This window comes from Eriocheir sinensis, chromosome 13 (assembly GCF_024679095.1).
Source record: "Eriocheir sinensis breed Jianghai 21 chromosome 13, ASM2467909v1, whole genome shotgun sequence".
NCBI lineage: Eukaryota > Metazoa > Arthropoda > Malacostraca > Decapoda > Varunidae > Eriocheir > Eriocheir sinensis.
This window is the reverse complement of record NC_066521.1, coordinates 21,790,885-21,805,748: the sequence shown is the minus strand read 5'-3', so window position 1 is coordinate 21,805,748 and position 14,864 is coordinate 21,790,885. Positions and strand designations below refer to the sequence as shown.

At 46.5% G+C, this 14,864-nt stretch overlaps 1 protein-coding gene across 1 annotated transcript; it reads right to left on the bottom strand.

Moving 5' to 3' along the window:
- Positions 1-749: 749 nt before the first annotated feature.
- On the bottom strand, positions 750-7,506 carry LOC126997819 (nucleophosmin-like). The gene is made up of 2 exons (XM_050859030.1): positions 7,150-7,506; positions 750-758 (listed from the first exon to the last, which is right to left on the bottom strand). Exons 1-2 carry the CDS (start codon positions 7,504-7,506, stop codon positions 750-752), a joined length of 366 nt encoding a protein of 121 aa, XP_050714987.1.
- Between the last annotated feature and the right edge of the window lie 7,358 nt (positions 7,507-14,864).

Below are 14,864 nucleotides of genomic sequence, written 5' to 3'. Positions count from 1 at the left end.
CTTACCTGTGTACAATATACCTGGCCGCGAATGACACTTGCCCGTAATCTAATAACTATGATCACACCTGTACCTCATGCCAATATTAAGGCCTCTACCTCATAATCTGCTACCTCATACTACCTCATACTCAACTAAAGACTAATGTACGTATTTATTTTCTATTTCAACTACTTTCTTCTTCCTCGCTTTCTTCCTTTCCTTCTTCGTCTAATAAAATGACCCTAACAAGATCACTTCCCCTCCACATAAATAACAATAACATTCCACTTCATCCCTTAAACAATCTCCACATATCTAAATCCACCATTCCGCTCATTCCAACCTCCTTTTCCATATCCATTTCTTCAATCCAATCCAATTCAATAACAATAACATTCCACTTCATCCCTTCCACAAGCTCCACATATCTCGATCCACCATTCCACTCACCAATTCCACATCCTCTTCCTCATCCATTTCTTCAATTCTCCACACCACAACAAACCACATCCTTTACATCACTCACATTCAAAATCCTTCTTCCTCATCCTCTACATCACCCTTCCACAAACTCCACATATCTAAATCCACCATTCCACTCACTCATTCAACATCCTCTTCCTCTTCCATTTCTCCAATCCTCCACTTTGTATCACTCACTCACATTCAGCATCCTCCTTCCTCATCCACTTATAAAATCCCACCTCATCCACATACATCACCCACCTCATCCACCTCACCCCCAAACCACATACACCTCTCCAGACTCAAAACACCTGAAGACGAGTAAGATACAGGTGTGAAGGACAAGGACACATCTGGGACATACTGACACACTCCCCCGGCACAGTGACACACCTCCAGACGCCTACTTACACCCCCCAAACACACACACACACACTCCAGATACCGAAATTTACTCTCAACACCTCTTCTAGTTAACCTTTAAGGGCCACATGGTTTCAAAGGGGGAGGGGAAACGGAGGTGAGGAGGAGGACGATGGGGGATGGGTAAGGGGGTGAGGGGATGATGGGGGCATTGCAAGCAGGTGAAAATGGGGCAAACAGGACCTTCTGCTTTCACTGTTGGGACACGAGGTGGTTGGCACTGGGCGCTAGACAGATGGAACACAGATCAGACACCTTTATTTTCACGATGAGAATGTTTAGTAAATTGAACTGATAAGATACGAGAGAGAACGATGAAGTGAACGGAAGCCACACCACCACCACCACCACGACCACCACCACTACTACAACTATTACTGCTGTTACTACTGCTATAAGGGGAGAGGTTGGGTGGTAACAGGCCCTAGACGAGACCCCTCCAAAAAAAAACAGCCACACCTGTCTCAACGCCCACACCTTCTATAAACTATCGCACACCTACAGGTCCCGCGTCCCAGCAGAGAAGGAGGAGGAGGAGGAGGAGGAGGAGGAAGTAGAGGAAGACGGGTAAGTAGATGAAAAAGAAGAAGAAAGGAAGAATCACACACACACACACACACACACACACACACACACACACACACACACACACACACACACACACACACACACACACGTGGTTCCCTCCAGTAACTTGGGACTGAAATACATCAAAGGAAGGAGACCACGTAAAGACCTCTCTCTCTCTCTCTCTCTCTCTCTCTCTCTTCATCTCTTAAAGGCAAGTGCATCTTTTTTATTCTCTTCTTCTTCTTCTTCTTCTTCTTCTTCCTCCTCCACCTCCTCCTCCTCCTCGTGCAGACACCTGAGTTGTGACGCAAACACATCCACTTCGCCCCCCCCCTCCTCCTCCTCCTCCTCCTCCTCCTCCTCCTCCTCTCCTCCTCCCTCTCACGTCACAGGAAGGTAAACAGGCCGTGCATTAGCCAAATCAGCCTCCATTCATCACCCAAGAGTCACACACACACACACACACACACACACACACACACACACACACAGAAGCAGGTTGGTACTCCTCCAGTTTTCATTGTGTGTGTGTGTGTGTGTGTGTGTGTGTGTGTGTGTGTGTGTGTGTGAAATAGCTCTGCTTACCACTTACGATAAAACACAACAATACACACACACACACACACACTTGGGCGATTCACGAGGTGTACACGTGTACGTTAATCATGGAGGCAAAACACACACACACACACACATTCTTCATTTCTGTGTGTGCGTCATCTTGTGTGTGTGTGTGTGTGTGTGTGTGTGTGTGTGTGTGTGTGTGTGTGTGTGTGTGTGTGTGTGTGTGTGTGTGTGTGTGTGTGTGTGTGTGTACGTTTGTTTATTTTTTCCCTTCTATGGTGAGCTGACGTGTGCGTGTGTGTGTGTGTGTGTGTGTGTGTGTGTGTGTGTGTATATATATATATATATATATATGTGTGTGTGTGTGTGTGTGTGTGTGTGTGTCTCTCTCTCTCTCTCCTTCCACCTAACTTAACCTCACCCATTTCCACTCCCTAACCCACTCCACTCCACAGTATCCTTCCCTCCCTCTTCCACACTAACTCCACCTCTTCTCTTCCCACTCCTATCCACCTCTCTCTTCTCTTCCCACTCCTGAAAACTCCACCTCCACCCCTGTCCACTCCCTCTCTCCTCCCTTCCCAATCCACCTTGTTATAACACCAACATGACTACGTGTCTCGGGAGTGGTGGAAGGAGTGGGAGGCTGTGTATGGACAAAGAAGGTGGAGGAGGTGGAGGAGGAGGAGGAGGAGGGGAGAAGGGGTGCAGTTTTTCCCTCCCCATGCATTTGTCACGTTAATTTCCCTCCCCGCCAAATAAAACCCCGGAAGCCTCAACTGGGTGAATTATAGGAGCTAAGTATACTTGCTTTTATATATATAGAGAATCCCATGAATCAAACCCACGCCATGCCCTCCCCCCCTCTATCCCCGTCCCCTTTAACCCCTTTCTCGAACCCCTTTCCTTCTCCCCCTAAACTAAAATTATCTAATCTTCCCCTCAATCTTACCTAACCTAACTTAACCTTCATCCCCAACTTAACCTAACTTAACCTAACTTCCACCAATCTTACCTAACCTAATTTAATCTTTCCCCCCAACCTAACTTAACCTAACCTCCCCCAACCTTACCTAATCTAACTTAACCTTCATCCCCAACTTAACCTAACAACCTAACCTCCCCCACCCTTACCTAACGTAACTTAACCTTCCCCCCTAACCTAACTTAACCTAACCTCCCCCAATCCTACCTAACCTAGTTTAATCTTTCCCCCCCCAACCTAACCTCCCCCAATCTTACCTAACCTAATTTAATCTTTCTCCCCCAACCAAACCTAACCTAACCTAACCTTCCCCAATCTTACCTAACTTATCCTTTCTCCCCTACCTAACCTAACCTTCCCCTCCCCACTTTTCCCCAGACCCTTCACCCCTTCATTTCCCCCCACTGCCTGACTAACCTAACCTAACCTTCCCCTCCCCTTGATCCCCTCCTTCAAACCCCTTACCCCCATCCACTGCCTGACGGGGGTATAGAATAGGGTGGCAAGAGGGTAGAGGTGACTTGGTCCGTGGGTTGCTAAGGATGGGTAGCATGAAGGTAGAGAGAAGAAAGAGAGAAAGGAATTTGAAGACATCTTTAAACTTAACCTTACCTCACACACACACAAAAAAAGGATATTTGGTGGATCTTCTAAGAGGTGAAGGGTGAGTAGATGAGTATGTAGGTATGTAGGAGGGTAAGTGGGCAGGTGGGTAGGTGGGTAGCTCTTCAAGGCACGCCATAAACTCAAAGCCACAGGTGTCATCTTCTTAATTAACCTGTGACTTCCGGGGTACGTGGAGGAGAGAGAGAGAGAGAGAGAGAGAGAGAGAGAGAGAGAGAGAGAGAGAGAGAGAGAGAGAGAGAGAGAGAGAGAGAGAGAGAGAGAGAGAGAGAGAGAGAGAGAGAGAGAGGGAGAGAGAGAGAGAGAGAGAAAGAGAGAGAGAGAGAGAGAGGGAGAGGAAAATAAAATAAATACACACAAAAAAAAACAGGAAAACAAGAGGAAGAAAAAGGAGGTAAAGAGTACAGGAAAGAAGAGAGGAAAAAGAAGAAGCAGGAAAACAAAGAAAGAAAAGAGAAGATGAAGGCAAGACACGAAACTTAACCAATGAAGAAAATAATAATGATGATGATGATGATGATAGTGTTGATGATGATCCCCGCGCACCCTAACCTGTCCTTCACACCTCAACACCTGTGACTTCTGACTGACCAGGTGACTTATGGGCGCGAGCAGGTGTGTGTATATATAGGGGGTGATACTAGCCAGGTAATGGTGGTGGTGGAGACGGTGGAGGTGGAGGTGGTGGAGGGGATGAGAAAGGGGGAAGAAGAAGGGTGTATAAGGCAATGGAGAAGAAGCAGCAGAAGAGGGAGGAGGAGGAGGAGGAGGAGGAAGAGGAATGAAAAAAGAAGGATGAGAAAGGAGGAAGAGAAGGAAAATAAAAATAAAAATAAATACAAAACAAACAAAAACAAAGTATCCGTGTGTGTGTGTGTGTGTGTGTGTGTGTGTGTGTGTGTGTGTGTGTGTGTGTGTGTGTGTGTGTGTGTGTGTGTGAGTGAGTGCCAGAGAGGAAGGAGGTGGAGGAGTGGAGGAGGTGGAGGTAAGAAATGGAGGCGCCAGTGTCACCCTCAACGCTATACTGAGACAAATACTCCACACGGATATAACACCACTCAAGACCCTTTTTTTCTCCCCTCTCCCCCCCCCCCTCCACCCCTCTCTTTCAGGTGTGTGGCCCAGGTGAAAGAGACAGAGAGAGGGAGGGAGAGGGGGGGGTGCCCAGGTGAGAGAGACAGAGGGAGAGGGAGAAGGAGGGACAGCGGGGGCAGGTGTTACGTTATCAAAGCACAGGTGTGACTCTCAGGTGTGTCGGGAAGGTGTGCTAATGAGTTAAACACATCTATAAATAGCTCGTGTTATCGGGGAGAAGGTAACGTTTGAGGTGAGGTCTTGAAGGTGAAGTGATGATAAGGAGGTGATAGTTGTTGAACATAATGGAGGAATAAATCATAATGGAAACAGATAAAACAGAAATAGAAATGTAAATAGTTCGTAGAAATAGATCAACTGAGTGGGCGTCAATGAACTGAGGTTACACTGAACTAAAAAATGGAAAAGTTCAAAGATATAAAGAGTATTTTTACCTGAAGGTTTTACTTGTATTGCTATCACTGTTGTTGTTATTAGGTTTAGAGGTGAGATCATGAAGGTGAAGTGATGATGAAGTGATTGTTAAGGTTCTATCGTTATTATTGTTATTATTATTATATTTAGAGGTGAAGTGATGATGAGGAAATGATATTTGTTAAGGTTCTATCAGTATCGTTATTATTGTTATTATTATTAGGTTTAGACGTGAGATCATGAAGGTGAAGTTATGATGAAGAAGTGATATTTGTTAAGGTTCTATCAGTATCGTTATCATTGTTATTATTATCATTATTATTATGTGTAACAGAGCGAGGTTATCTGCACACACTTCCCATAATGAATCTGAAGGAGCGATAGATAGACAGGTAAACAGGTAGACAGTCAGGTTGGTAGGAGAGGGAAGCTTTGATTACACTCCTCATCTCCCTTCTCATCCTCTTCAACGTCATCGTCATCATTAGTCTCATCATTATCATCATCTTCATCATGGTTTTAAGTTTTCTGTTTTCATATTTCCTCTATTTACTATTCAATTTCCTCCTGCTACTCCTCCTCTTCCCACGTAACCTAACCTAACTCAACAAACGTAAGCAAACTAACCCAACCTAAGCCGACCCAACTAACCTAACCTAACCTACGAACCTAACCTCGGCCAACCAACCTAACCTAACCTAAGCCAGCCAACCAAACTAACCTAACCTAACCTAACGTAAAATCGTTGCTCAGAACCACCACCACCATCACCACCACCACCACCACCACTACCACAGACCTGCTTGGCGCCACACACACTGACGTTCGGTCCAACATAAAAGACTAAATTACTTTACACATGAAGGGCCAAGATTAAGCGAGTCTTTCCGGCCATTATGTTCGCTCAAAGCACTAGTAAATGTTTTATGTCGAGGGGGGATGTGTGTGTGGTGACGTTGTTGTTGTTGTTGTTGTTGTTGTTGTTGGTGGTGGTGGTGGTGGTGGTGGTGTTGGTGGTGGTGGTCGAGGTGATAGTTCTGAGTAGGTTGGTTTACTAGTGGTGATGGTAGTAGTAGTGGTGGTGGTGGTGGTGGTGGTGGTTCTGAGCAAGGAGATGAGATGAGGTGAGGTGAGGTGAGGTGAGATTATGTTATGTTAGGTTAAGTTGATTGGGTTGGTTAGGTTAGAAGAAGGGTTAGGTTGGTTGATTGGTTAGGTTAGGTTAGGTTAGGTTAAGTTGATTGGGTTGGTTTGGTTAGGTTAGGTTAGGTTAAGTGGGTTGGTTAGGTTGGTTTGGTTAGGTTAGGTTAGGTTAAGTGGATTGGTTAGGTTGGTTTGGTTAGGTTAGGTTAGGTTAAGTGGATTGGTTAGGTTGGTTTGGTTAGGTTAGGTTAAGTGGATTGGTTAGGTTGGTTTGGTTGGGTAAGGTTAGGTTAAGTGGGTTGGTTAGGTTGGTCTGGTTAGGTTAGGTTAGGTTAAGTGGATTGGTTAGGTTGGTTTGGTTAGGTTAAATTAGGTTAGCCTGGTGGGGGTAAGGATGCTGGTGATGACTGAGGTGGTGATTGTGTTGTGGTGATGATGGTGATGACAAGGTGATAATGATGGTGATAGGTATGGTGATGAGGGAAGTGGTGATGACTCTACTCGTTCCTAAGCTCACGACACTCACAATGCGTCTCCCAGTCCTCGTCCTCGTCCTCATCGTCGTCCGAGTCGCTGCTCCAACTGACGACTATTTTCAGGGTCTTTTCTTCGGTTTTGGTGGTTAGTGACGACTCCTGTGCGCCGCCTTCCTCTTCATCTTCATCCTCCTCCTCTTCCTCTTCTTCTTCCTCACTTTCCTCCTCTTCCTCCTCCTCCTCGTCATCACTGTCTTTCATTTTCACTATTACAGCCTTTGGCCTAGCTACAACCTTCTTCTCCGGCTCTTCCTCCTCCTCTTCATCGTTATCCTCCTCTTCCTCTTCCTCTTCATCACTATCATCATCATCATCCTTCTCCTGCACCACCTTTCTTGTCCTAATCACGATCTTCTTCTCCACGACCATCTCCTCTTCCTCCTCGTCGTCGTCGTCATCATCGGAGTCATCGTCCTCAACCACTTGGTCGTCCATCGTGCAGTCGTCGTCGGTCTGCGTGTCTCGGCGAGGGGGCTCCGTCGGGCCGCATCCAGCTATCCCGGAGTCGTGGCCCTCAAGACGACTGCTACTGGGGTCGTCTTCGTGGTCTGAGTCGGAGTCGTAGCAGGGCGGGATGCACAGAACGACCTCCTCCTCTTCTGAGCACTCCCCGTCGCTTGCGGAGTCGTCGTCGTCGCTTCCCCAATGATAGGACGACGGGAGGGTAAGCTTGACCGTCGTTTCTTCAACATCCTGCGTCGCCATAGTTGCTGTCGCTTAGGTTGGGTCGGTTCTTGGCGCGAGATCTCACTCACCTCTCTCTTACTCACGTCACGCCTCACGTCACTATTCACGCTTCACGCCGTCGCCGTCACCACTGCCACCATCACCGCGCGGGCCCTGCATCCATCACTGTCCGGCGGTTCCTCGGGCAGTGTTTCACCTCACCATTAGCGCAGATTTATCGTCCTGGCGCGTCCCGGGGCGGCCAACACGAGGTGAGCGTCCAAGGCCTTCGAGGAGGTGCCGCCAACCCACCGATCACGCGACGCTTCTTTCCCCCGGACACCAAAAACACGGGCTTCCACTAGTGCCTTGACGCCCAACACACACAAACACACCGGCACCTTCAGGAGTCTATATGTTACTGGAGGAGCGTTTACAGGTACATACACACGCTCTAGTCACCTTTACGAGCTTATAAGTTACTGAAGGAAGGTTTTCAAGTATGATTCAGGAGTTTAAACGTTATTAGAAGAGGGTTTTCAGGTACAGATGCACGCTAGAGTCAACTTCAGGAGTCCAAACGTTACTGAAGAAGCGTTTTCAGGTACACACGCAAGCTTGAGTCACCTTCAAGAGCCCAAACGTTACTGGAGGAGGATTTTCATGTACAAACACAGGCTAGAGTCACCGTCAGGAAGTCTACAAGGTACTGATGGTCCGCGTTCACCTGCTTAAGGGGAGGTACACTGCATATAGGTCCGTATAGTCTCGAGGGGAACGTTTGCAACAGCCTCACGTTCTGGTCCCCTTCACCTTCTTGCAAATGGGGCGCTGGGGCGTTGAGGGGAGCCCGAAGCACCGTCTGCCGGGCCGCTCTCGGCAATACTAGCGACGTAAACACAAGACTTGGCCTCAATGACACCCACCTCCCAACCCAGCCGATACCCTGGCACCCTTCCTGCCCCGCCCCCCTCAGCCAGCGGTGCCCACACTCACCACCGCCACAACTGCGCATGCTCTTACCGCCCATGCTGCCCCTCCCCCGACCCGTGACCGCCCCACACAAGTTTTCCTGTCTTAGAGAAGTGTGAACTAGTGGGTTTCGAAGTAATGGTGTTAGGTGGATAGAGGATGTGTTGATAATCATTACAAGGGAGTTAGTTGTGGTATTGCCGGCACCCTCACCACCACTGCAGTCACCAACTCTATCACCACCACCACCACCATCATCACCACTATGAATTTGACCTTGTCGCCCCTTAGATAAACACTTAACACCCTAAATGACATTGCAACACCAGGACACACACACACACACACACACACACACACACACACACACACACACACACACACACACACACACACACTTATACACTGCACGTACACAAGTCCTGGTCACACGATAAAGAATAGGAAATAGCTGTGGACGTGACTCTTTTTCTGTGTGTGTGTGTGTGTGAGTGACGTAATCGAACCAATCAATAATGTAAACGATAATCTCTCCTCTCTCTCTCTCTCGTCAACGCATGAGGGAGAGAGAATATTTATGCACGAATGGAGATAACGACACACACACACACACACACACACACACACACACACACACACAGGGACACACGAGAGGTCGCCACACACCACAAGGCTCAGTGTTAGGTGTCAGGATGCTCTTTACACTTCGAACCCCGCTCTCTCTCCCCCCCCCTTTCCCTCCATCCCTCCATCTCTTTCTCTCTCCCTCTCTCCATTTTCCTCCATCCCTTCATCTCTCCCCCCTTTTCCTCCATCTTTCTCTCTCCCTCCTCCATTTTCTGACCTCAACACAGCTTCCTCCTATCATCTCTCTCTCTCTCCTCCTCCTCCTCCTCCTTCTCCTCTTCCTCTTCCATTTTCTGTATTATTATTATTATCCATTATGCCATCAACTACGTCAGCATCTTCTTTCCTCCTCCTCCTCCTCCTCCTCCTCTTCCTCCTCCTCCCCCTCCTCCTCCTCAGCGTGACCCACTTCTCTCCCCTCTACCTACAAGAAACCTCCTCCTTCAACGCCACCTCTTAAGTCTTCCCCCCTACAAGTCCGTCACCCCCTCTTCTTCTTCCTCCTCTTCTCCTCCCTCCCTTCCCTTCCCCACACATACCTCCCCTTTTCACCCCTCCCCTCTCTCCTGCCTCCCCTCCCTACCTTCATCTCCTTCCCCACCCATACCTCCCCTTCCCCTCCCTACCTCCATTTCCCCTCCTACCTTTACCTCCATACATACCTTTCCTACCCTTTACCTCCCCTACCTCCTCCTCCTCCTCCTCCTCCCATAGAAGACTCACCACACCCACTGCTTCTCTTTATGTCTACACCATCAGTCTTCCGTCCTCCTCCTCCTCCTCCTCCTCCTCCTCCTCCTCCCCTCTTTCAACACATCTACGGTTAAGAAGGATGAGAGACGATGTGTGTGTGTGTGTGTGTGGAGGAATGGGAAGGGAAATGGGAGCACGCACACACACACACACACACACACACACACACACACACACACACACACACACGAGCGACCTTCTCTCAATCACAATCAGTTCTGCTCGAGCGATTAAAGAGAGCTTGGTCCTCCTCATCCCCCCACTTCCCCCCTCCCTCCCCCCCCCGAACTCTCCTACACGCTTTTATCCTCGGAAGGGAAGGGAAGAGTGGAGAAGGAAAGGAGGAAAGGAGAGAAAAAGAACGAGAGAGAGATCCATATAAATAAGAATGAGGAAATGGAGGAAAGAAAAAGAATAGAAAAGTTAGGAAGAATAAATAGAGTAAGAGAAGGAAGGAAATAACTGAGGGATAAGAAGAGGAGAAGAGGAGGCAAAGAGAAAAAGAGAAGTGAGGGAGAAAAAATAGAAGAGAAAGAAAATTAGTTAGCGAGGAAGAGGAGTAAACAAGACAGGGAAAAAAAAACAGATAAGAAAAAGTAAAGAAAAAATGACGTTAGTGAAAAATAAGGAGAAAGGAAGGAAGGAAAGGAAGGAAATAGAGGAATATGGAAGGACATAAATTAAAACGAAGAAAGTATATGAAAGAAAAAGGAAGAAAAAAAGGAGAAAAAAAGGACATAGCAGAGAAATAAGAAGAGTAAATAACGAATGAAGGAAATGAGGAAAGAAAATAAAGAGAAACAGGAAAATATCAAGAAGGAAAATAAAGGAGGATACAAGGAGGAGGAAGAAGAAGAGTAAACAAACAACCAATGTGTGGGAGGAAGAGGAAGAGGAAGAAGAGGAGGAGGAGGAAGAGGAAACAGGAGTGAGTAAACAGATCAGAAGTATGAGTAACAGAGGAGAGGAAAACTGGTGACGGGAGGAGGAAAAAAAGGGAGGAAAGGGAGGGAAAAAGAGGAAAGGGAGGAAAAAAAAAGAGGGAAAAAAGGGAGGAAAGGAAGGGAAAACTAGAGGAAAGGGAGGGAAAAAAGGGAGGAAAAAAGGGGGGAAATGGAGGAAAAAAGAGGAAAGGGAGGGAAAAAGAGAGGAAAAAAAGGGGAAAGGGAGAAAAAAAGGAAAGGGAAAAAAAGGGGAAAGGGAGGGAAAAAAGAGGAAAGGGAGGGAAAAAAGAGGAAAGGGAGGGAAAAAAGGGAGGAAAGGAAGGGTAAAGAGGATAGGGAGGAAAAAAAGAAAGGGATGGAAAAAAGGGAGGAAAGGAAGGGAAAACAAGAGGAAAGGGAGGAAAAAAGGGAGGAAAGGGAGGGAAAAAAGAGGAAAGGGAGGAAAAAAGAGGAAAGAGAGGGGAATAACGAATGGGGAGAGAGATGGAAGGGATAAACAAGGGAAGCAGGTGAGGACAGACGGATAAACAGGAGATGAAGAAGAGAAAGGAATAAATAGGAGGAGATAGAGGAGAAAAATGTGAATAATAATAACAGGAAGAGGAGAAAATGAGGAAGAGAAAGGAATAGATGGAGGAGAATAAGAAGAAAAGAAGAGAAATGAATAAGAGAAGAAGGAAAAAAGAGAAGAAAGGAAAAGATGGAAAATAACGAAGAAAGAAAATGTAAATAATAAAAAAAGGAAATAGAAGAAAATAAAGAGGAAAGAGAAGGATAAGAAGGAAAATATAAATGATAACAAGAGGAAAAGAAGACAAATGGAGGACAAGTTAAAGGATGAGTAAAAAAAAAAGAGGAAAAAGAGGAAAATAAATTAAAAAAGTTAACGATAAACGAGAAAACAAAAGAAAAAAAGAAATAAAGGAGACAAAAATTGAGCAAAAGGGAAGAAAAGAAAAAGTAATGTCTAGAGGAAAAAAAAGGGAGGGGGAGAAAAAGGGAGGGAGAAAAAAAGGGAGGCGGAGAAAAGGAGGAGAAAAAAGGAGGGGGAGAAAAGGAGGGGTAGACAAAGGGAGGGAGAAAAAAAAGGGAGGGGAAAAAAAGGGAGGGAGAAAAAAGGGAGGGGGAGAGAGGGAGAACAAAGTGAGGGGAAGAAAATGGGAGGGAGAAAAAAGGGAAGGGGAGAAAAAGGGAGAAAAAAAGGGAGGGGGAAAAAAAGGGAGGGGGAGAAAAAGGGAGGGAGAAAAAAAGGGAGGGGGAGAAAAAGGGAGGGAGAAAAAAAAGGGAGGGGGAAAAAAGGGAGGGAGAAAAAAAAGGGAGGGGGAGAAAAAGGGAGGGGGAAAAAGTGAAGGGGAAAAAAGGGAGGAGAAAAAGTCTGAGGAAAGGAAAGAAAAGAAAGAAAGAAAGGAAGAAAAAAGGATATTGGCGAAGGTTAAATACGATCACGCTCGCACCTGTATTTACCTCTCTCTCTCTCGGCACCGGGAGGCACTAAAGAAAATGTCAGGTGTCACGAGGGAAGAAGATGAAGAAGAAGAAGAAGAAGAAGAAGAAGGAGAAGGAGGAGGAGGAGGAGGAGGAGGAAAGAGGTTCACGCCAAATAATTACATTGACTATTACGCAAATCCTCTCTCTCTCATACTAATATTTTTGTGTAGCTTTTAAACAAGAACAACATCAACAACACTGAAGGGAAGAGAAAGAAAAGGAAAAAAGGAAAATAACGGAAAAAAAATTAAAAAAGGGAAAAATATAAAAGAAAAACAATATGAAGCAAAAAAATAAAATAAAAAAATAACACGTTGAAAATTCTTTATATAGATGTTCTTGAAGGCGCTTCCAACAACAACAACAACAACAACAACAACAACAACAACAACAACTAGATGGGCGACTTCAGGTCAATTAATTTTCCCGGGAATGGCTGAGGGAGGGAGTCTCGCCCCCCCCCTCCCCCTCCTCCTTCCCCCCCCCACGCCCCCCTCTCAGAAGCTCGGGGGACACAATCAATAACAGAGAGAGAGAGAGAGAGAGAGAGAGAGAGAGAGAGAGAGAGAGAGAGAGAGAGAGAGAGAGAGAGAGAGAGAGAGAGAGAGAGAGAGAGAGAGAGAGAGAGAGAGAGAGAGAGAGAGAGAGAGAGAGAGAGAGATAGTAGTGGTAGTGTTGGTGGTGGTGGTAGTAGTAGTAGTAGTAGTAGTAGTAGTAGTAGTAGTAGTAGTAGTAGTTGTTGTTGTTGTTGTTGAAATAAACGTCATAAATAAAAAATTCTCAACGACATTTTATTTATTTTCTTCTTTTTTTCTTCTTTTTCTATTTATTTTCCTTCCTTTCTTCATTCTTTTCCTCTTCAGTGGTAATTAGTTTGCTGGGAATGCCTCTGTTGTCCCTCCTCCTCCACCTCCTCCTCCACCTCCTCCTCCTCCTCCTCCTCCTCCTCCTCCTCCTCCAGTGCTAAATGACCTTCCCTCGTACTCCATCTCTCTCAGTCTTCCCCTTTCTCCACTTTTTTCCCATTTTCTCTTCCACTTTCTTCTCCTTCTTTGGGCTGGGAAGGGGCAGGTGTATTTGTGGTAGGGGGTAAGAAGGGGAAGGAGGTTAAGGAAGTGTAGGAGGGAGGGTAAGGGAGGAGAGGGTGAAGGAAGTGTAGGAGGGAGGGTAAGGGAGGAGAGGGTGAAGGAAGGCGGAAAGGGTTGAGGGAGGGTAAGGGAGGAGAGGGTGAAGGAAGGAGGAAAGGGTTGAGGGAGGGTAAGGGAGGAGAGGGTGAAGGAAGGAGGAAAGGGTTGAGGGAGGGTAAGGGAGGAGAGGGTGAAGGAAGGAGGAAAGGGTTGAGGGTGGGTAAGGGAGGAGAGGGTGAAGGAAGGAGGAAAGGTTGAGGGAGGGTGAAGGAAGGAGGGAGGTAAGGGAGGAGAGGGTGAAGGAAAGGGTTGAGGGAGGAGAGGGTGAAGGAAGGAGGAAAGGGTTGAGGGAGGGTAAGGGAGGAGAGGGTGAAGGAAGGAGGAAAGGGTTGAGGGAGGGTAAGGGAGGAGAGGGTGAAGGAAGGAGGAAAGGGTTGAGGGGGGAAAGAACGTGGACAGAGGCGATATAAAAGAAGCACCCGTACTTCTATTCTTATTTTTTCTTCCTTCAAATCTACACATATTTTTGCCTTTTCTTCAACGCTTCCTCTCCATTTTCTTAGCTTTCCTTCCTTTCCTCCGTCTACCAAATCTTTTTTTTTCTCTGCCTCTTCTGTCTCCTCTCTTTCCTTTCCCTTCTATTATTCATTTCTCTAATTTTTCTTCCTTTGCTTTTTCAGTTCTTCATATTTTACCTTTCTCTTTCTCTTTCCCTTCTTCATTTTCCTCAATCTTCCCTTTCTCTATTTTTTTTTCATCCACTTCCTTCTTCATCTCTCCCTCCTTTTATGTTTTACTTCTCCACTTCCGTTTCTCCATCCGTTTCTTTCCTCCTCCACTTCCCTCACTCCCTTCATTTATATCCCTCCAACACTTCCTTCCTCCACCTCTCTCCCCTTCATTCTCACCCCACCACAAATACACCTCCCCCTCTCCCCTCTTCCCCTTCTTCATCTCTCCTTCTTTCATATTTCCCTCTTCCACTTCCCTTCCTCTCTCAACCCTTCTCTCCTACACTTCCCTCCCTTCCCCTTCTTACTACCCACCACAAATACACCTCCCCTCTCCCCTCTTCCCCTTCCTAAACCATCCCGAACACACACAGACTTTCGAGGTGTACTTTAGACCCGTTTCTCGATGCGCTTCACCCCCTTACCTGTCACTCTCACCTGCCGCCTGTCACACCTGTCTGCCCCCTCCGCTTACTGTCACCCTAAAAATAAGACTCTACTTGGAAGAGAAAAGGAGGGGAGGGAGAGAGAAAGGGGTGTAGAGAAAAAAAGGGATGGGTGGAGGAAGGAAATAAAGGGAGAGAGAGAGAAAAGGGAGGGAGAGAGGGGTAGAGGAGACAGGTAAGAGACAGGTATTCTAATTAAGACATACAGGTAAGAAGGTGAATTATACGTTTTTTTTATTATGAAAGAAGTTATTAAGTTTTTTTGTGATTATTATAAAAAAAAATGTCCTGTTTTTTGTTGTTGTTGTT

Bases quoted from the DNA above. Each gene is read 5' to 3' on its own strand.
- LOC126997819 (XM_050859030.1), bottom strand. From the start codon at position 7,506: ATGGCGACGCAGGATGTTGAAGAAACGACGGTCAAGCTTACCCTCCCG.